We start from the raw sequence: 23,707 nt of genomic DNA on the forward strand, positions 1-23,707 counted from the left end.
ATTTCTCTTGAAGCCTTGTTGTTTCATTTCAGGTTCTTGAAAGAGCTGCCTATTGATGATTTTACCTTGGTCCATGAACTGCATTCCTTAACTGAAGTGTTTATTTTATTTTATTTTTTTCTCTGAGGGATCATAATGTATCCAGGCTGGCCATGCTCTACAACTTTAAAACAGTATGTATGTATAGTTATGTGTTGAAAATGATCGAATAGGTATGTACGGCCGTGAAAATGGTCCTAGACTACTTCTGCTTCTCTCTACTTTTGGGTTGCACACAATATGGCTCATTGCTGGCAGGTGAATTAACATTCAATAAATGTTGTATGAAATGGTATTGTGCCATTAATATTTTCTCTAGCATTGGAATCATCTCAACTTTTGGTTAGGCTTATGGCTTAGGCCCTAAGCAATAACTATGACTTATCTTTGTCTTTCAATTAGAGGGGCTTGAATTTATTCTCATTTTCTTCTGTTTCTTCAGCTAAATGCCACTAAAGATATCAAAATTATTGCCTGCTTGTTTCAGAATTTTAGCTATCTGTATGATGCATCCAATGAGACTGCGGGTGCATTTCTTCCTGCTCGAATACTGAATAGCCACTAACCAATATGAATTCTTGAAAAATAACCGTATAAAGAAAATGATTCTTTTATTGTTATGTCTCAAGAGAGAATGAAGAAACAGATAATTAAGAGATGAAACTATGTGATATAGTTATTGTCAAGAAGTTAAATGCGGTGATACATAGTATATAAGTTCCCTCACGTTCAGATATATCATAATAGTACATGTTAATCCATGCATGGTTCACTTGTAATATTATGATCTTCAGCTATATCTATGGTTGATCACTGTAAGTAAAGAAATTAAGAATGACAAGAATGAGGCCCCGAATAAGGACCCGAAAACGGGCAAGGTTGCTGTAGAGTCAGTCACTGGTAGATACCGGTGCTGGTGTTGGTGCTGATACTGGTGGTGGTGTTATTGGAGCTGCAAGATCTCTGGACGAGAAAACTACAGTCATGGAGGCAGCGACAACGACAACAACGACAATGCAAGAGACATTCTTCTTCATGTCCGTGGTCTTGCAAGAGTTTATTTCTTTGTTTGCAATAACCGAAAACTGTGCTGGGGAAAGCGTCCATATAAGGAGTATTTAGGGTTAGTACAAGATTGAGTTTGGTAGGGGTTCTGTTAGTGGTTTTAAGGATCTGTGGATGTGATTTCTTTACTTAGAATTTGTTGTATGATGAAGGAGTTGGAGGGAGTTGGCGTTGTGGTGTATGCATGGATTTGTTAAGCAAGCATAGAAAAATAAGTGTTTGGTAATGCTTTAGAGCTTTATTGTCTTTTTTATTTTATTTTTTTTAATTATTATTAATATTTTAGTTTATTTAGTAAAAGAGAGGAATTATTTAGACCGGAATCCTAGGATTCGGACGCATGGTGGGTTCCAACATACATGCAGTAGATAAATAAAGAGAGCAAAGGCTGTTGGATTTCAATACAGAGATTCAATTCCTAGATAATTTCCTAATAAAGTATATTTATCTTATCAGTTTTGGTGGTTTATAAATGTTGAAAGTGTGAATTTTGCAATTTCACTTGCATTTAATTAAATTTTAAATAATCTAGTTTTCAAATCCTAAGATGAATTTTTATGATCCAAAAAAAAAAACAGACATCCTTATTTAATAATCGCTTTTAAAAAAAAGCCTACTAGTTATTTTTTTGTAAAATTTTTTTTTATTCCTTTGCATACAATAAATTTATAGTTTATTCAGGCTCGATCAAAGACCATACGTCTATTCCTAAATAAAATAAGATGTTCATAATGTCGTTATCTAAAATTTTTGAATTTTTAAACCTCCACATTTTTAAAAGTAAAATCAATAAAAAAAAATTGCATAATTGAAGATCAATAACATCCTAAGATTATGTTTGTGATAACGATTGAGAATCTCTCTGATTTATGATAAAGTTTATAAAAAAAAAAATTAAATTTACAAAAGTAATTACAAACATTATTATTTTTAAAGTTAAATTTATAAAAATTTTAGTTAAAAAAAAGGGGGTTAAATTTAAATTTTTAAAGTAATTTGGAAAGAAAAGACGTCCGTGACCGTTGTATCTAACGGCTGGTTTGCAACTAAAGCAACCGGGTCAAAAATTCTCTTTAAACAACGAAACGACAGCACAATGGCTTTTGAAGAATTGAAACGCACTTTTGTGCGCCACGTGTCATCCTGTGTTCCTCTTTGCGGTTACGTCGCTCTGGTCTCTGCGATCTTTGTTGACTTTTGTGTCAAAAGAGCAAGCTTTCCTCAATACATAGCCGTTAGATTACATTATTTTAGCTATCCGACGGTCAAAAGGTAACAGACCAGACGTAAAGAGAGCCGTTGTGGGATCCGCTTGAATGATGCCGCTATCAAATTTCTTTTAAAATATGTGGTGCTATAGTGGTCCCTAAATTTTTAAAACATCGTAAGTAAAGACATAGCTTGCAAACATCATAAGTAAATATAATTTTTCCTCCATTCTTCCTCAAAATTTGAATTCGGGTGACCATGAAACTTCATAATTCTATTGTTAACTACTTATACAGTTTCAGTTGTTTCCTTTTATGTCGCATTGGAGTTGACTGGTTTCACATATTCTTGTAACTGCAGCAAGCAACCGAAATATGCAAAGCATGGACCATGCATCCACTGACATGGAGAACTTAGCAAGTTCTCTGAGTGGGAAGTTCAAGACCTTGCGTTATACCTCATCCGAAGCGAGTTGCATCTACAGAGTTCCTCAGACCAGGCGGCGTTTTCATCCAAGTGATTACACTCCAATAATGGTTTCAATTGGGCCACTTCATCATGGTAAGCAAGAGTTAAAACCCATGGAAGAGCATAAGCTAAGATACCTGCATCACTTTCTTCAACGAACTCAGGTAAGCATGGCACATTTCCTTGCATTTATACAGATAAAGGAGACGAAATTGCGCAACTATTATGCAGACACCATTGATCTTGAAAGTGATGACTTCATAACGATGATTTTGGTGGATGCTGTCTTTCTCATTGAGCTTTTTCTGAGAAACGGTAGCAGTGATTTCATAACTGATGATGACCCCTTATTCGATAAATCGATGTGGACTTTCCTGACTGTGCATATGCGATTTGACTTGTACTTGGAGGAAAATCAGCTTCCATTCTTCATCCTCAGCGAGTTGTTTGATCTAGCCAAAACAAAAACCCGTAATGGTGACATTTATATGGGAATTTCCCTCATGACTTTTATCTGTAAGTGGTTCTCCGCTGAGCCCGGGCTTCCAAAAATAAATGCTGAGAGTTTGACAGGAGTTCAATTTTCAGAAGTTAAACACTTTCTTGATCTGGTTATACTCTGTCTTCACTCTCCCCAGCCACCCGAGTCACGCGCCCAAAGTAAGTTCAGTTACCGAAACATGCCTGGTGCGAAGGAACTTTATCGTGCTGGCGTCGAGTTTAAGTCAGGGACAGACGAAAATCAACTTGACATCAAATTCTGTAAAGGGACTCTGAAATTCCGTTTTTCTGTTTGTTTGATATCACAGAGCGTGTCTATAGAAATCTTCTAATGTTCGAGAATATGCATGTTTATCCGGTCAAATATTTTAATGACTATATCATACTCATGAGTTCCTTTCTGGTGACACCAAAAGATGCGGATCTACTCGTTCAAAATGAAATTATTGGGCTAGGGGATAGTGAACTATTGTCAACTGTTTTCCATAGCCTTGTCAAAGATTGTGTGATATATAATAATTTCCAATATACTGCTCTCGTTGAAGATCTACAGGCCTTTTGCAAGTCACCAGCGCACAGGTGGAAGGCAATTTTGGATCAAAATTATTTCAATACTCCATGGTCAACTACCTCAGTCATTGCAGCAGTTATTCTCCTCCTACTCACCGCCACACAAACAATTTGTTCTATCATCGCATTATAGATTAATTTCTAGAGCTTTCAAATTATGTGCTTTTCTGTTGATGTACATCAATCACAGAATAAAAGCGATTCATTATGCAGTTGTGTTAAGTTTGATTTTCAATAATTATTGTATCACCGGTAATTGTAGTTTGACTTTCATTATAACTATCCAATAATATTTTCAAAATTATTTTGTCAAAATTGAATCATTAATTTAATATGAAGGACTAGAATTCATCCACTATCATTAATTTTATTGGAATTTTTATACAGAACCATTGTATGAATTATTATACATCCTGTGATTGAACTACACAAAACAGAAGCACTAGGACAAACAATACAAGCGAAATCCTTCCGAAAACAATAGGAGCAGGAAATAGTGGAAATTCATTTTTTAACCCACTATCCGCTGATAGAACTAGCCCATGGAGTGCTCAAAGAATTTTGCTTAATTTTGCCTTCCACTTGTGCCAAGGCATTGTAATAGCTCAGTTTATCTTCAACAATATCACTATATCCGAAATTTTTATTCAGGTGACACTTTTTGATAAGGTCGAGAGAAACATTTGACAATCTTTTATTATTCCCTAGTCCAATAATTCATTTTGAATGTGTAGTTCCCCATCTTCTGGAGGGGGTCCAAGATAACTCATGATTATAATGTAGTCTTTAAAATATCAGCTATAGCCATGCAGACACTTGAAAGCTGGAACATTTCTATAAAACTCTCTGTGGTATCATTTACTATAAGAACTGAAATTTCAAGGACCCCTGTATTAAAACTGATGTCAAGTGGATTTCTGCCAGACCCCAACTTAAATTTGACTCCAGATTGGTGAACTTCTTTTCACCCGCTATTTTTAACCTCCGTTCACTTTGGGCAAGGGACGGGGGTTGCTGAAAACAAATTCTAAGCAAATCAAGAAAATATTCTGCTTCTGGGAGAGAAAAGTCCCTCGTAATAGTCACCTTAGTTGTTTTGGCTAATTCAAATAATTCATTGAGGATGAATAACGGAGACGGATTTTCTAACAGCCACAAGTCAGCCGACAATTGATCAACCAGCCGACAATTGATCAACCATCCATGGCTTTATGAAATCTGGGTAAAAACCTCTTAGGAAGAGCTCGATGAGAAAGACGGCATCCAATAAAATCATTGTCACAAATTCATCACTGCTAAGTTCTCGGGTTTTGGCACGTACTGGGGATTAGTTCTTTTATTTTTGTTAGAACCTGTGATGAAAGGACTATAAACCTAAGTGTTTAAGGTTAACCGAGGAACTTGGCCTCAACAACACAAGTTGGTTTGATTTAAAATAACTTAATAATGCCTTTATTCATGTCTTTCATGGTTTATATGGCCGTCAAATACAAACTGAAACTAACTTATTGATCAAATTCCAAAGAAACAAGAACCTTGGCCTCAACAACATAAGTTGGTTTGATTCGGAGTAACTGAATAATGCCTATGTTCATGTCTTTCGTGGCTTATATAGCGGTCAAGTACAAACTAACTTAAGGTTAACAAAGGAGCCTTAGTCTCAACAACACAAGTTGGTTTGATTTGGAATAACTTAATAATGCCTTATTCATGTCTTTCATGGCTTATATATCTGTCTAAGTGCAAACTGAAACTAACTTATTGATCAAATCCCAAAGAAACAGGGAAAAAAAAAACTAATTCTTCCCACAAGACTTGATCCAACTTAACAACACTTGACTCACTAGACACAGATTCAACTTATGGACAAATAATTAAAAATACAATAAGACATTGAAAATATATATATAAAAGACTCGTAACAATTCCTCGCCTCTTTAGAAATAGCATTGTCCTCAAGGTTATGACTAGGGAATTCATTTTCAATAACTCAAATACTAGTGGTAGCTATGGTGGTATAAGGTTTTATAATTTCCATTTCTTCATCGGCATCCCTTTTATTGAAACAAGCTTGAATCATGAATAATTTTTTGCAATGATGTCTAGGGCCAAATTGTTCATTACACTTGAAGCATAGTCCTTTCTTCCTTCTCTCACTTATCTCTTTTGTGCTAAGCCTTTTAACAGGCACTGATACGGAATTGTTTTGAGCTTCAGGAAGTTTAAATAGCCCTTGAGAGAGATTACGGGCTTCATACAAGAGAGCTAACCCAATGGCTAAAGATAATATTGTCGGACAACATGCTAATACATTCGCATTGATTGAATCATGCAACCTGCTAATAAAACAACTAACTTGACGATTTTGAAGAAGGTGTCATACTTTTGCTAATAATCTCTCAAATAGAGTTTGATATTCACTGACTGTCCCAGCTTGACTAACTTGATTAACTCTCCAAAGAAATCTTGGAAACTTGTAGCTCCACACCTCTAATTTAAGCCATCTTGAAAAATTCTTGCCAAGTCATCTCTTTTTTCTCTTGCTTAAGTAGCTAATACCATAACTAAAGAGAGCTTTATTGTCTTTTTTATTTTTATTTTTTTAATTATTATTAATATTTTAGTTTATTTAGTAAAAGAGAGGAATTATTTAGTCCGGAATCCTAGGATTCGGACGCATGCTGAGTTCCAACATCCATGCAGTAGATAAATAAACTTGTTGGGAGAACCTGTGCCTCTCGGTTCAAGCGGAGACTTCTAGTCTGGGTTGTGGTACGGGTTTAAAGGTGCCTCCTACAGTTGGGGCCCTTCCCAGAATACCTCGTGGTTAAAACCAAAAAAAAAAAAAAGAGAGCAAAGGCTGTTGGATTTCAATACAGAGATTCAATTCCTAGATAATTTCCTAATAAAGTATATTTATCTTATTGGTTTTGGTGGTTTATAAATGTTGAAAGTGTAAATTTTGCAACTTCACTTACATTTAATTAAATTTTAAATAATCTAATTTTCAAATCCCAAGATGAATTTTTATGATCGAAAAAAAAAAAAAAAAACATCCTTATTTAATAATCGCTTTTTTTTAAAAAGTCTACTAGTTATTTTTTTGTAAAAAGATTTTTTTTTTATTCCTTTACATACAATAAATTTATAGTTTATTCAGGCTCGATCAAAGACCATACGTCTATTCCTAAATGAAATAAGATATTCATAATGTCGTTACCTAAAAATTTTGAATTTTCAAACCTCCTCATTTTTAAAAGTAAAATCAATAAAAAAAATTGCATAATTGAAGATCAATAAAATCCGAAGATTATGTTTGTGATAACGATTGAGAATCTCTCTGATTTCTGATAAAGTTTATAATAAAAAATTAAATTTACAAAAGTAATTACAAACATTATTTATTTTGAAGTTAAATTTAAAAAATTTTTAGTAATAAAAAGGGGTTAAATTTAAAATTTTAAAGTAATTTGGAAAGAAAAGACGTCCGTGACCGTTGTATCTAACGGCTAGTTTGCAACAAAGGCAACCGGGTCAAAAATTCTCTTTAAACATCGAAACGACAACACAATGGCTTTTGAAGAATTGAAACGCACTTTTGTGCGCCGCGTGTCATCCTATGTTCCTCTTTGTGGTTACGTCACTCTGGTCTCTGCGATCTTTGTTTACTTTGTGTCTAAAGAGCAAGCTCTCCTCAACACATAGCCGTTAGATTACATTATTTTAGCTATCCGACGGTCAAAAGGTAACAGACCAGACGTAAAGAGAGCCGTTGTGGGGGCCGCTTGAATGATGCTGCTATCGAATTTCTTTTAAAATATATGGTGCTAGTGATAATAACTCTAGGTCCCTAAATTTTTAAAACATCATAAGTAAAGACATAGCTTGCCACATATTCATACAAGTCCTATCCTCAGAATTTGTTAAAAATTCACTAGTAAAATCAATCATTTAATTGTTAAATGTTTGAAATCAGCTTACAAATAAACTTATTTATTTTAATTTTTTCCGAAATATATTATTGAACTTTCAACAAAATTTAATATTAAATATGATATGATTCATGACACGACTTATTATTATGAAAATGATATAAATTACGTTTATAGATTTGAATTAACCTAAATTACACAAGTATAAGTCGTATAAAATATGTATCATCTATTTACTAACCTGTTTTGGTTTTGAATTTTTTTAATATTATATATGACATGATAATTATGGTATTAACATGTAGCTCCTAAATAATATGCAACAAAAAATATTAAAAGGGTGAAAATTAAAACAAAAACTAATTCAAAAATATGATAATCACACATTTATTAATCTTGTGCTAAATTAATATTTGAAAATTTTTTAACTTGGTTGAACTTGTCTCACCTAAATTTTTCGTGATGAAGAACACCATAAACAATCTAACCTAAACTACCACAACAGGGTCTTTGTAAAAGTACTATCACTTATGCGTTTTATTTAAATTTTTGTAGAAATTAGGGACCTTCTTGCTATTATCTCAAAAGAAATCAGGTTCTTCAAGCCTATAAATACCAAGAGAGTCATTCACGGGCTACTCATATCACAAAACCAGAACAAGATATAATTTGGAGGGGGGAAAACAAAAATCCGAGTGATAATTTCCAAATCTCTCACTCTCTTAAGCTCTAAGACAGAGATGGCGCAAGTTAGCATTTGCAGAGCTGTGGCTTTGGTTCTCTTCATTGCAGCGCTTCTTTCAATGACAGCTGTCGTCAGTGCACGGGATGTCGACCTGGCGCCGTCGCCGAGCATGGACGCCGGAGCTGCGTTCCCAGTGACTGTTTCCGCTGGCTTTGTTTGCTCCTCACTCTTCTTCTCGGTCATTGCTCTACTATTGCAGTAATAGGTTCTCGAGAGACTCAGATTTTATATTATTTTATATTTTATTTTTATTATTAGGATATTTATTATTTTTGAAAATTTTGGTTATTTTTTTTTTAATTGCTATTTGGTGGGAGTGCATGTGTTTGAGTTGCTGAGAGTGAGAATGTATTAGTTTTAATAATGCAATTATTTTTCCCCTAATCTTTGGTTAGGGTTGTTTTTTCTTTTTATTTTTTTTTAATGGTCTTGATATTATGTTCTATTTTAACTATAAAAATTGGTATTATTATTTATCATCTTGCATGAGTTGCATCTCTCTTTAATATTCATCGGGCTTTAAACTTAAAAACTCCCAGAGATCATTTCTATTATAAGTATTGTTAATTTTAAGTATATTTAGTACAAAACTAGATGAATGAAATTGACTTTTAAATAAGAAAAAAAAATCTATTTGGGTGGTTAAAATCTAATAAAGTTAATTGAAAATCTATTGCAAATTAATAATTCAAAATCCGTGTCATTATTTTAAGCAAAAAAAAAATTCTCAAGAAAAACTGACTTTAAATAAGAAAAAAAATCGATTTAGGTGGTTAAAATCTAATAAAGTTAATTGAAAATCTATTGCAAATTAATAATTCAAAATCCGTGTCATTATTTTAAGCAAAAAAATTCTCAAGAAAAATTGAACTGGGGATAGTTTTATGTAGTTTCGTACTTTCAATTTCAAATGGGCCGGTTTAATAATTAGACCATCTAATTAAATCATCAATCTTGAAATTCATTTTTTTTTCCTCGCATACTTTATATTAATCAACATATATAAAAAATTTAATAGAAACACGATGCTTTTCCAAAATCCTAATGGCATCCGAAGTCTTCGTCTTGATTTGAATTCTCAACCATTCGCAAATGCATATTGAATCGCCTTAGGAATTTGCAAAACCTGTGAGGTTGATACAAATTAATTAACAAATCTTGGTTTCCAGACAATTGATTTTAATCAGTTTCCAACTCTTTTCATTATCTTCTGAAAGCAAACACAAGCAAGTTTAGAGTGCTTGTGTTAATTAATTTGGCACTTAAAAATTAAGAAAAAAAAAAAGACTATTCTGGATTAAACTTGGAAAGAAAATTTGGAATACAAGTTCTTAATTTTCCACAAGAATATAATACTGAAATGTAATTCTCAAACAATTGCTGTCGGTGGTCTCTAGCTCGTTTTAGACGTTTAGATTTTGTTAGAACTTGTAGAAGGACAATGACTTGTCATGAATAGAAGACCATTTATTTATACATGGAATTATGGATTAATAAAAAATAATTTTTATTGATTATTTTATTATTTGATTATATATATTGCCAGAATGACACCAATTGAAAGCTTAGGTAGAAAATGACGAAACAAACGTAAATAATAATAATAATAATAATAATAATAATAGTAGTATTTATTTTTATTTTTTTTGTGGATGATTGATACCAATTATATAACTTAGAATAAAAAAATTGAATGAATTTAAAATTTATATTACTTTTGATAACAAGATAAATATAAATAGATGACTAATAGTTTTTCTACAATTAATCCTAATTCTCCATTTTTGAATTTGGGCGGCCAACAAATAAAATTATTTGAAAACTACTCTACCCTGAGAGTTGCTAACCACCAGAAAAATTAACAAAAAAGAAATTTAATTGAGGACAATGAAATATCTAAACAATATTGTACACAAATCAAACTCCCTCTGAAGGCCAGAGAAGACCTTGACTCACTATTGTGTTTGAAAACGAGTGTTGCTATTCAACGCGGGAAGAAGATGATTATGGGCCTGCTCATGGTGTCCTTTTCCTGGGTTAAAGTGTCTGTATGAACTTTATAACAACTTGGAGAATCCAATCAACCGAAAAGTTAATTATAAGCATGGATCCGGCATCCTCCATTTTCAGATTGGCGGCCCTTGTATGGGTTGTAATATTTACTTGCGATAACGTTGCTGTTAGAACTGTTACATTTGTGACGGCATCTGCTTTGTCACCCATACAGTTAGAAAAGAAAGCTTTAATCAATACTGGCTGGTGGAACAGCAGCTTCTGGACGACGGACCATTGCAAGTGGGAAGGCATCACTTGCAATTCAGCAGGAAGCATATTCGAGCTATACTTATCAGGGTATTATGCTGGCTTCAATTGGCGGCTTAGCCAATTAAACTTCTCTTGCTTTCCGAACCTCGTAAAGCTGACAATCCAGTTCTTTGCTCTTACTGGAAGCATACCACCAGAAATTAGTGCTCTTTCAAAACTCCAACTGCTGGACTTGTCCTCGAACGGGCTTACAGGTAACATACGAACTTAACTTCATTACCGCATATTATTTGAGCAATCATATTTAAATGGATTAAGTTTGAGAGAATACTGACAAAAACAAAGGTAAACCAGCCCTATTTTATCATATTAATTGAAAAAATAATAATAATAATTAACACGGTAGACACACCTGTTTACACCATTGTTTTTATTTATGCTCTATCAACGTTTAATTTCTTCAACATTTTTTTTCATTATTTTCGTAGACTAATAACATAAATGTATATAATAGGTACAATCCCTCCAGAAATTGGGAACCTGAAGAATTTGATCGAGTTGAATGTGGGCAGTAACAGCCTAATTGGGCCTATTCCTTCAGCTCTAGGGAGTTTGACCAATCTGAGCAATTTGGATCTTTCCTCTAACAAACTTTCTGGAAAAATTCCTCCAGAGATAGCAGGTATGAAGAATCTAACCTGGTTGGACCTATCAAATAACAACATAAAAGGTTCAATTCCCGGTGAGATCACCGAATTATCTCGACTTGATTATCTAGATCTTTCCTCTAACAAACTTTCTGGCCAAGTACCGTTTTCAAATGAACAACTCTCAAGCGTGTATATAGTAAGACTCTCTCCTAACAAGGGTTTATGCGGCGGCAATTTTCTTGATCTTCCCTCATGCGATACAACCAAACCTGCCACTCTCTTTGTTGAAATTTTTCTTCCCCTCGCCATAGTCCTCTCAGTCATAGTCTTTGCATGCTTACTACTTGCTAAACGTAAGTACAAGAAACCCAAACTCGAGGAAAGAGCAACCAATAACATAGATGTATTTTCAATATGGAATTATGATGGTAGAATTGTCTACGAGGATCTGATTGAAGCCACGGAAGATTTTCACATTAAATAATGCATTGGTACCGGAGGCTATGGCAGCGTCTACAAGGCACAGCTTCCCAACGGCAAAGTATTTGCACTGAAAAAGCTTCACACTTCAGAAACAGAGGAATTGGCGTTCATCAAGAGTTTCCGAAACGAGGCTCAAGTGCTTTCTCAAGTACTGCACCGTAATATTGTCAAATTATACGGTTTTTGCTTGCACAGAAAATGCATGTTTCTCATTTACGAGTACATGGAGAGAGGAAGCTTGTTCTGCAATTTACACATTGATGAGGACGCTGTGGAGTTGGATTGGGCTAAGAGGGTGAACATTGTAAAAGCCATGGCACATGCTTTGGCTTACTTGCATCATGACTGCTCACCATCAATTGTTCACCGCGACATATCGAGCAACAACATTCTACTTAACTCAAAATTGGAGGCATTTGTTGCTGACTTTGGCACTGCCAGGCTTCTACATGCCCCGATTCGTCCAATCGAACTCTATTAGCAGGAACATATGGATATATAGCTCCAGGTTTACCCTTATGATATCTATTATTCTCACGATCGATCCTTTATTTGGTTCAATTTTATTTTATTTTGCTTTATATTGCAGTCATATCCCATAACATCTCTCTTAAATAGATAGCCAGCTGGCTAGAGAAACTCACAAATGAAATTATCTCTTTTATTAGCGGGAAGCTACATTCTATGATTACATTTTTTTGTTTTGGGCAGAACTTGCCTACACCATGGTTATGACGGAGAAATGTGATGTTTATAGCTTTGGAGTGGTGACACTTGAAGTATTAATGGGAAAGCATCCAAGGGACCTTCTTTCGTCATTATCATCATCATCTGATCCAAAAATCATGTTGATTGATGTTTTAGACCAACGTCCTCCACCTCCAGTTGATCGAAAGGTTATTCGAGATATCCTTCTTGCTTCAACAATTTCATTTGCATGCTTGCAATCGAACCCAAAGTCTCGACCTACGATGCAATATGTGTCTCAAGAATTTCTCATCACTCGCAAGACTCCATTGGTAAAGCATGCTGCTATTCAAGATATTTCCATCTCAGAACTTAGAAACTAATAAAAGGATGTATTTGATTGATCAATGTGATTTGCTAATCTTAAATGTATTTCATTGATGGTATTTTGTAAAACTTTGGTGAGGGTGAATTTTGGTGAAATTGGTGTTTCCAATCTAAACGATTACATCTTTAATTATTGTTTCTGAGTGAATTGCATGTGCAAATAAGGTCAGCAAGTTTTGTTATTCTGCTTAGGAAACCTTCTTCCATCCGCATTATTTTTATAAATTAATATCGTGTGCAATATCTGCCTCTCGTTATTATCTTTCAACCGCACAAATAAATAATCATAATAATAGCAATAATTATTGTAACTCATGAGTTGTCCGAACAGTAAATCAAAGTTGGAATATTTCCATATTGTGGCATGACATGGGCTTTTCTTCTCAATCAAATTTTAACAAATTTTGGATTCTCTATTTTCACTATTTAATTGAGTAGACTGCAGTATGAATGTAGACAAATCGTTAGCCTTACTTCACAGAAGTTTCATTGCAAGTCGTTTTGCATTGGCGCATAAGAGTGATCAATTGAATAGGAACGGCAATGTTGAAGTTGATATGATAAAAGCGAAAATGACTAGATATTCCGCAAAGTCTAAAATTCAAGAAATTGAAGCACCAATCAAGTGATCAAATTCTCTCATGTAATTAATTATCATCAATTGGCTTGAAGGTCGTCAAGAAGGCAGTGGGTTGACAAATTAAATTAAATTGTTCTTTCATAAATGGTAAATAAATATAATCAATCAAAGACCTAGGTCATATTTGGTATTAAGGTATTGTAATTTCTAAGTTATAACTACTTTGGAACAAAAATGTAATTATAAAATAAAAGCTGAGAATGTATAATCAATATAACTTTTAACTAATATTTTTGCCAAAAATAATAAAGATATTATAGGTTTCTCATCTTACAAGTGTGAGATCAAATCAACTTAACTTTTATACCACAATTGGCAGTACTTGGTATTAATTTATTGACTATCTTGAGTCAATAAATTAAGGACAATGACTATCTTGAGTCATGAATAAAAGACCATTTATTTATACTAATAAAAATCTGTGTGGCTCCAAAACCAATTTTTACTGATTACTTGATTATTTTTATTCCCAGAATGACACAAATTACAAATTTATAGGGTAGAAAATAACAAAACAAAAGTAAAAAAAAAAAATTATAGTACTAGTTATTTTACAAGGGTAATTCTATCAATTTGATTGATGACTGATACAATAAACTTAAGGTGAAAAATTAAACAAATTTAAATTTTTAAAGTATTTTTTATAATAAAGTAAACTTAAGATGGATAACCTATAATTTCCATATCATTATTTGTCCAAATCCTCCATTTAGACTAGCCAAATGAAGTTATTTGGAAGCTACTCTACCAGGCCCCAAGTTTACTAGTAAACGTGTGATTGCCAGTCACTAATAAAAAGAGAAAAATAACAAAAAAAGCAATGTTATTGAGGATAACCAAAATATATGTGTAGATTTACACCAATCATATGCAGAAACCAAATTCCCTCAAAAGTCTAAAAGGCCATAGAATACCTTGACTCGCTATTGTGATTGAAAAACGTGTGTGGCGATTAATGTACGGGCGGAGGATTTAACGCGGGAAGAAAAATAGAAGACGACTATGAGTCTGCTCATGGTGTCCTTTTCCAGGGTTAAAATGTTTATATAAACTTTGTAAGAGCTTCATGAATCCAATAGCTCCATCAACCGAAAAGTTAATTATAAGCATGGATCCGGCATCCTCCATTTTCAGATTGGCGGCCCTTGTATGGGTTGTAATTTTTACTTGTGATAACGTTGCTGCTAGAACTGGTACATTTGTGACAGCATCTGCTTTGTCACCCTTACAGTTAGAAGCGAAAGCTTTACTCAATACTGGCTGGTGGGACAGCAGCTTCTGGACGGCCAACTACTCTTCGGATCATTGCAAGTGGATTGGATTCACTTGCAATTCAGCTGGAAGCATAATCGGGCTACACTTATCAAGGGATTATGGTAGCTTCGAGGAACCGGTACAGCTTAGCCAATTAAACTTTTCTTGCTTTCCGAACCTCGAAAATCTGACATTCCAGTCCTTTCCTCTTGCTGGAAGCATACCACCAGAAATTAGTGCTCTTTCAAAACTCCAACGGCTGGACTTGTCCTCGAACAGGCTTACAGGTAACATACGAAATTAACTTCACTACCGCATATTATTTGAGCAATGATATTTAAATGGATAAGTTTGAGAGAATACTGACAAAAACAAAGGTAAACCTGGCCTATTTTATCATATTAATTGAAAAAAAAATAATTAACATGGTAAAAACACATTTCTACCATTGTTCCTATTAATATCAACGTTTAATTTCTTTAATTCTTTTTTTTGGTTATTTTCGTAAATGGATAACGTAAATGTATAACAGGTAGTATCCCTTCAGAGATTGGGAATTTGAGGAATCTTGTCTATCTAAATATTTCTAAAAACATCCTTACTGGAACTGTTCCTTCAACTCTTGGTAGTTTAACCAACTTGAAAAATATGGGCCTTTCTTACAACCAGCTCAGTGGTCCGCTACCTCAGGAAATTGGGAACCTGAAGAATCTAATGGAGTTGGACTTGGGCACTAATAGCCTAATTGGGCCTATTCCTTCAACTCTTGGTCGCTTAACCAATTTGAATTATATGAGCCTCTCTCGCAACATGTTCGGTGGTCTACTACCTCAGGAAATTGGGAACCTGAAGAATTTGATCGAGTTGAATGTGGGCAGTAACAGCCTAATTGGGCCGATTCCTTCAACTCTAGGTCTTTTGACCGATTTGAGCTATTTGGATCTTAGTTGTAACCAATTCAGCAGCTCAATTCCAAATGATACAACCAAACTTCTGGTAGAAATGTGTTTTTACCAGAAGTGATACAACCAAGTGATACAACCAAACTTCTGGTTCTCTTTATTGAAATTTTTTTTCCCATCACCGTAGTCATAATCTTTGCACGCTTGCTACTTGTTAAACGTAAGTACAAGAAACCCGAACTCAAGGAAAGAGCAACCAATAGCATAGATGTATTTTCAGTATGGAATTATGATGGTAGGATTGTCTACGAGGATCTGATTAGAGCCACGGAAGATTTTGACATTAGATATTGCATTGGTACCGGAGGCTATGGCAGCGTCTACAAGGCACAGCTTCCCAACGGCAAAGTATTTGCACTGAAAAAGCTTCACACTTCAGAAACAGAGGAATTGGCATTCATCAAGAGTTTCCGAAACGAGGCTCAAGTACTTTCTCAAGTACTGCACCGTAATATTGTCAAATTATACGGTTTTTGCTTGCACAGAAAATGCATGTTTCTCATTTACGAGTACATGGAGGGAGGAAGCTTGTTCTGCAATTTACACAATAATGAAGAAGCCGTAGAGTTGGATTGGGCTAAGAGGGTGAACATTGTAAAAGCCATGGCACATGCTTTGGCTTACTTGCATCATGATTGCTCACCATCAATTGTTCACCGCGACATATCGAGCAACAACATTCTACTTAACTCAAATTTGGAGGCATTTGTTGCTGACTTTGGCACTGCCAGGCTTCTACATGCTGATTCGTCCAATCGAACTCTATTAGCAGGAACATATGGATATATAGCTCCAGGTTTACCCTTATGATATCTATTCTTCTCACGATCGATCCTTTACTTGCTTTAATTTAATTTTTTTTACTTTATATTGCAGTCATGTCACCTAACATCTCTCTTAAATAGATAGCCAGCTGGCTAGAGAAACTCACAAATGAAATTATCTCTTTTATTAGTGGGAAGCTACATTCTATGATTACATTTTTTTTTTTTGGGCAGAACTTGCCTACACCATGGCTATGACGGAGAAATGTGATGTTTATAGCTTTGGAGTGGTGACGCTTGAAGTATTAATGGGAAAGCACCCAAGGGACCTTCTTTCATCATTGTCATCATCATCTGATCCAAAAATCATGCTGATTGATGTTTTAGACCCACGTCTTCCACCTCCAGTTGATCGAAAGGTTATTCGAGATATTCTTCTTGCTTCAACAATTTCATTTGCATGCTTGCAATCGAACCCAAAGTCTCGACCTACAATGCAATCAGTGTCTCAAGAATTTCTCATCACTCGCAAGACTCCATTGGTAAAGCATGCTGCTATTCAAGATATTTCCATCTCACAACTTAGAAACTAATAAAAGGATGATCAATATAATTGCTAATCTTAAATGTATTTCGTTGGTAGCATTTTGTAAAACTTTGGTGAGGGTGAATTTTGGTTTCATGAAAGCGTTGCCTTTCTTGAATAAAAATGAAAGTAACTCTTCTAAAGTGAAATTGGTGCTTCCAATCTAAACTATTAAATCTTTAATTATTTTTTCTGTGTGAATTGCATGTGCAAATAAGGTCAGCAAGTTTTGCTATTGTGCTAAGTCATATTTGTTATTAATGTATTGTAACTTTTAACAAATAACTACTTTAGAACAAAAATGTAATTATAAAATAAAAGTTGGGAGTGTATAATCAATATAAATTTTAACTAATAATTTTGACAAAATAATAAAAATATTATAGGCTTATCGTCGTACAAGTGTGAGATCAAATCAACAAACAAGATACTCAAAGGCAACAAACAAGAGACATGCAAATTTAGTGATCTCTGTTTGTGTGAGGCTAAGGGTCAATTTTGGAATTATTGTTCAAATAGTCAAAATTGATTGTTTGAAAAGCGACAAACGTGTGTGCGTTGCTGTTCGGTAAATTATATTAATTTGACACTTAAAAATTAAGAAAAAAAAAAGAATATTCTGGATTAAACCAACTTGGAGAGGTTGCACTTGTAATATCTATTCTTAAAAAATTAAAAAAAAAAAAGATAAATTATATAGCCCGAAAAGACCTTGACTCCAAAAGTAGTCTCTACTTCAATCTGTGGAAAATTTTGATACAATTAAGTTCTAAATTTTTCCACAAGATAATTGTTGTTGGTGGTACACGATAAACACGTCTGCCTAGGTTTGTGGGAAAACTGGAATAGATTACAAAGACTGGAATAAATTATAATAAGGCTAAGCAATAAGACCTGGTGCTCAAATTCTAAAAGTATTACAAAGACTTTTGGTACCTTCCTTAAATTCACTTTATACTTGAATAGCCATATCTGTTCTTGTGATTTCCTCAAGGAAAAAAGATAATATGGATCATTTAACTCAGCCTTTTCAACTTTTGATTTGCTTTCAGCTATTGCACTTATATTTTCAGTTTTTTTTTTTCAGATTAATTAGTAACATACAGTAATATATTCTAATTTGGACACTGCTAGCTTCTTCTAGATGATTAAACATGGAATTGGAGACATCTTCTGCTCTGGGTTGTGGAACCAAAGTTACTCCTATCGTTATAAGCACTCAGTATAGTTTGGAATTTTACAAAACTGGCGACAAATTCACCAATTAACAAGTCTCCATAACAAGATTATGAGCTAGTATTAGTAACAAGACTTTGGCACTGCCAGGCTTCTGTATGCTGATTCGTCCAATCGAACTCTATTAGCAGGAACATATGGATATATAGCTCCAGGTTTACCCTTATGATATCTATTCTTCTCATGATCGATCCTTTATTTGGTTCAATTTTATTTTATTTTGCTTTATATTGCAGTCATATCCCATAACATCTCTCTTAAATAGATAGCCAGCTGGCTAGAGAAACTCACAAATGGAATTATCTCTTTTATTAGTGGGAAGCTACATTCTATGATTACATTTTTTTTTTTGGGCCAGAACTTGCCTACACCATGGTTATGACGGAGAAATGTGATGTTTATAGCTTTGGAGTGGTGACGCTTGAAGTATTAATGGGAAAGCATCCAAGGGACCTTCTTTCGTCATTATCATCATCATCTGATCCAAAAATCATGTTGATTGATGTTTTAGACCAACGTCTTCCACCTCCAGTTGATCAAAAGGTTATTCAAGATATACTTCTTGCTTCAACAATTTCATTTGCATGCTTGCAATCGAACCCAAAGTCTCGACCTACAATGCAATATGTGTCTCAAGAATTTCTCATCACTCGCAAGACTCCATTGGTAAAGCATGCTGCTATTCAAGATATTTCCATCTCACAACTTAGAAACTAATAGAGGATGATCAATATAATTGCTAATCTTAAATGTATTTCGTTGGTAGTATTTTGTAAAACTTTGGTAAGGGTGAATATTGGTTTCATGAAACCGTTGTCTTTTTTCCTCACATACTTTCGATGCTTTTCCAAAATCTTAATGGCTTTCGAAGTCTTCATCTTGAGTTGAATTCCACCAAATTTTCTCTTTTCAGGTTTCATTTACACCAAATTTTCTCCATTATCCATTCGTAAATGAATATTGAATCACCTTAGGAATATGCAAAACCTGTGAGGTTGATACAAAGTAATTAACAAATCTTGGTTTGCCGACAATTGATTGTAGTCAGTTCCAAACTCTTTTCATTATCTTCTGAGAGCAACTTGAATCTTTTAACTGATGAAGAAGATACTCAAAAATACAAACAAGAGCAATAAATTAATAACAAAGGCAACAAACAAGAGACATGCAAATTTAGAGTGCTCTCTCCGTGTGAAATTAAATAAAATAATTTACCGAACAATAATTCCAGAATTATATAGCCCCGAAAGACCTTCACTTGTAACTAAATTATATAGCCCCAAAAGACTCCAAAAGAAATCTACTTCAATCTTTGGAAAATTTTGATACAAGTTCTAAATTTTCCACAAGATATCCCAAAGTGTAATCTTAAATGTATTTCGTTGGTAGTATTTTGTAAAACTTTGGTAAGGGTGAATATTGGTTTCATGAAACCGTTGTCTTTCTTGAATAAAAATGAAAGTAACTCTTCTATAGTGAAATTGGTGCTTCCAATCTAAACTATTAAATCTTTAATTATTTTTCTGTGTGAATTGCAAGTGCAAATAAGGTCAGCAAGTTTTAATATCGGTAAATTATATTAATTTGACACTTAAAAATTAAGGAAAAAAAAGAATATTCTGGATTAAACCAACTTGGAGAGGTTGCACTTATGTAATATCTATTCTTAAAAAATTAAAAAAAAAAGATAAATTATATAGCCCGAAAAGACCTTGACTCGAAAAGTAGTCTCTACTTGAATCTGTGGAAAATTTTGATACAATTAAGTTCTAAATTTTTCCACAAGATAATTGTTGTTGGTGGTGTCTGGCTCGTTTTAGACGTTTAGAAATTGTTAGCAATTGTTAAGAAAAAACAAAAGGTAAGCAAAAATTATAGTACTAATTATTTTACAATGGTAATTCTGTCAATTTGATAGATAATTGATACAAATAGTAAACTTAAGGTGAAAAATAAAAAATTGAATAAATTTAAATTTTCAAAGTATTTTTTTCTGTGTGAATTGCAAGTGCAAATAAGGTCAGCAAGTTTTGCTATTGTGCTTAGGAAATCTTCTTCCATCCACATTATTTTTATAAATTAATATCGTGTGCAATAATTATTGTAACTCATGAGTTCTCAGAACTGTAAATAAGAGTGGGAATATTTCCATATTGTGGCATGACATGGGCTTTTCTTCCCAATCAAATTTTAACAAATTTTGGATTCTCTATTTCACTATTTAATTGAGTAGACTGCAGATATAAATGTAGACAAATGATTAGCCTAACTTCACAGAAGTTTCATTGCATGTCGTTTTGCATTGGCGCATAAGAGTGATCAATTTAATTGGAACGGCAATGTTGAAGTTGATATGGTAAAAGCGAAAATGACTAGATATTCCGCAAAGTCTAAAATTCAAGAAATTGAAGCACCAATCAAGTGATCAAATTCTCTCATGTAATTAATTATCATCAATTGGCTTGAAGGTCATCAAGAAGGTACTGGATTGACAAATTAAATTACATTGCTCTTTCATTTCATAAATGGTAAAGAAATAAAATATAAGACTTAGGTCATGTTCAGTATTTAGGTATTGTAATTTCTAAGTTATAACCATTGTGAAACAAAAGTTGTAACTATAAAATAAAAGGTGGGAGTGTATAATCAATATAACTTTTAACTAATAATTTTGATTAAAAAATTATAAAGATATTATAGGCTTCTCATCATATAAGTGTGGGATCAAATCAACTTAACTTTTATACCACAATTGGCAGTACTTACTATATAATTTTGTGCTATAACTTAGAAAATTATAACTACCCAACATCGATACCAAACAAGACCTTAGTCTGCAAGCATCTATCATTCCTTCCTTGTTTTAAAATACTAGTCGTATTAAGTCTTGAACTTGAAATCAATCTAACGGTACAGAGTTTTTTCCAAGTTCCATCAGCAGCAAATTTTCCTTTGCTTCCTCTGTTTCTTCAGATAAACGCCACTAAAGATATCAAAATTATTGCTTGTTTGTTTCTGGATTTTAGCTATCGGTATGATACATCCGCTGAGACCCCGGGTGCATTTTTTCCTGCTCAAATACCTAATAGTCACTAACCAACCAATATGAATTCTTGAAAAAGAACCATAAAAAAAATGATTCTTTTATTCATATTTCTCCAGAGAGAAAGAAGAAACAAATAATTAAGAGCTGAAATTATGTAACAGTAATTATCAAGAAGTTAAATATGGCAATACCTAATATACAAGTTACCTACGGTTGATCACTTGTAATATTATGATACAATTATCTACGGTTAATCCATGCATGGTTCACTTGTAATTTATTGTCTTTTTATTTTAGTTTTTCAATTATTATTATTAATAATATTTTAGTTTCTTTAGTAAAAGAGAGGAATTATTTAGTCCGGAATCCTAGAATTCGGACGCACGGTGGGTTCCAACATATATGCAGTAGATAAATAAAGAGAGCAAAGGCTGTTGGATTGCAATACAGAGTTTTCTAGATAATTTCCTAATAAAGTATATTTATCTCATCATAATTAGTTTTGGTGGTTTATAAATGTTGAAAGTGTAAATTTTGAAATTTCACCTACTTTTAATTAAATTTTAAATAACCTAAGATAAATTTTCATGATCGAAAAAAGCAGATAATTATTTGAGGAACCATGTTATGATACATTATAATGTATCATATATTAACCTATTCCAACAATGTAAAACTTGATTCAATAAAACTACGATTGAATTTACAAAAATAACTTTTGGATTTGATGCATCATACATTATCATTATAAATTATCCTAGCAACATCCTAATTTAATAATCACTTTTAGAATAAGTTTACTATTTATTTTTTGTAAAAAGATTTTTTTTATTCCTTTACATACAATAAATATATAATTTATTCTAGCTCAACCAAAGATGTCTATTCTTAAATGAAATAAGATTTCATAATGTCGTTATCTAAAATTTCTGAATTATTTAAGAGTAAAATTAATAAAATAATTTACACAATTGAATGCCAATAATATTGTAAGGTTATATTTATGATAACGATTAATAATCTCATTAATTTCTGATAAAGTTTATAAAAAATTATTTAAAAATTTAGAAAAGCTAATAAAAATATATATTTGTTTCTAAAGTTAAATTTAATTTTTTTTAAAATTAAATGTAAATTTTTAGGGAGATAATAATAAAGTAATTTAGAAAGGAAAATGAAAAGAAAAGGAAAGACGTCCATAACCGTTGGACCTTAGCGGCTAGTTTGTCAGTAAAGCAACCGAGTCAAAATTTTCTTTAAGCAAGGAAACAACAGCACAACGACTTTTGAAGAAGATAAGGGCTAAGTTATATGTAATATAATTTACACCACTCATTTAACTAGTGAATAAACTCCACATTATTTTTTGTTCATGTGAATGAGTATAAGTTATATTACATGTAACTTAAGGTTCCCTTTGAAGAATTAAAACTCACTACTATGCGCCACGTGTCGGCCTATGTTCCTCTTTGCGGTTACATCGCTCTGCTCTCAACGATCTTTGTGTTGCCACTTCGGCCTTGGTCGAAGTGGTGGGCTGCTGCCCTCACAAGCATTGTGAGGGCAGCGGTTCTAGCCCCCACAAAAGCATTGTGGGGGCTAAATGTTCTTCATATTTAAAAATTTTTCTCCCTTGTAAAATACGTGTGGAGTATGGATATCCCTCTCCTGTGAGGGGTTATTTGTCTAGGCATGTACTTCATAGAATTCAATATAATAATGTAAGTCCCAATCATGTATACTTGATTGTAAATATCAGTATAATATCTTTGCTATAATAATAGTTGTTGTAAATACTTATATAATACAATAATCTGATGGTTAATCAATATTAAAAAAAAAAACGATCTTTGTGTTTTTCATGTTTTATTTTTTCGAAAGACTTAACTATCTTTGTTTACTTTATGTCTAAAGAGCAAGCTCTCCTCAACTCACAACCGTTAGATTAGATTATTTTAGCTATTCGACGGCCAAAAAGGTAACAAGACTAAAAGTAAAGGGAGCCGTTGTGGGATCCGCTTGAATGATGGAAACCCGACACGTCGCTATCAAATTTCTTTTTAAACTATGTGGTGGTAGTGGTAATAACATTAAGTCCCTAAATTTTTGAAACATCATAAGTAAAGACATATCTTGCAAAAATATTCATAGAAGTCCTATCCTTAGAATTTGTTAAAGATTCACAAGTAAAATCAATCATTTAACCGTTAAATATTTG

At 33.2% G+C, this 23,707-nt stretch overlaps 1 protein-coding gene and 2 pseudogenes across 1 annotated transcript; all 3 read left to right on the forward strand.

The window, feature by feature from the left end:
* The first annotated feature begins 2,555 nt into the window (after window positions 1–2,555).
* LOC18052930 lies at window positions 2,556–4,053 on the forward strand (annotated as a pseudogene).
* A 4,471-nt stretch (window positions 4,054–8,524) lies between these two features.
* Window positions 8,525–12,997, forward strand: LOC18052932 (annotated as a pseudogene).
* Window positions 12,998–14,749: 1,752 nt separating this feature from the next.
* Window positions 14,750–17,214, forward strand: LOC18052933 (MDIS1-interacting receptor like kinase 2). Its single transcript, XM_024190684.1, has 4 exons — window positions 14,750–15,182; window positions 15,428–15,772; window positions 15,886–16,653; window positions 16,856–17,214. Exons 1-4 carry the CDS (start codon window positions 14,750–14,752, stop codon window positions 17,212–17,214), a joined length of 1,905 nt encoding a protein of 634 aa, XP_024046452.1.
* Window positions 17,215–23,707: the final 6,493 nt, after the last annotated feature.

The sequence above is a fragment of the Citrus clementina genome, unplaced genomic scaffold (assembly GCF_000493195.1).
Source record: "Citrus clementina cultivar Clemenules unplaced genomic scaffold, Citrus_clementina_v1.0 scaffold_2, whole genome shotgun sequence".
NCBI lineage: Eukaryota > Viridiplantae > Streptophyta > Magnoliopsida > Sapindales > Rutaceae > Citrus > Citrus x clementina.

Bases quoted from the DNA above. Each gene is read 5' to 3' on its own strand.
- LOC18052933 (XM_024190684.1), top strand. From the start codon at position 14,750: ATGGATCCGGCATCCTCCATTTTCAGATTGGCGGCCCTTGTATGGGTT. The intron at 15,773-15,885 runs GTAACAGCCTAA...GATACAACCAAA, and splicing joins GATCGAGTTGAATGTGGGCA to CTTCTGGTAGAAATGTGTTT. The intron at 16,654-16,855 runs GTTTACCCTTAT...TTTTTTGGGCAG, and splicing joins ATATGGATATATAGCTCCAG to AACTTGCCTACACCATGGCT.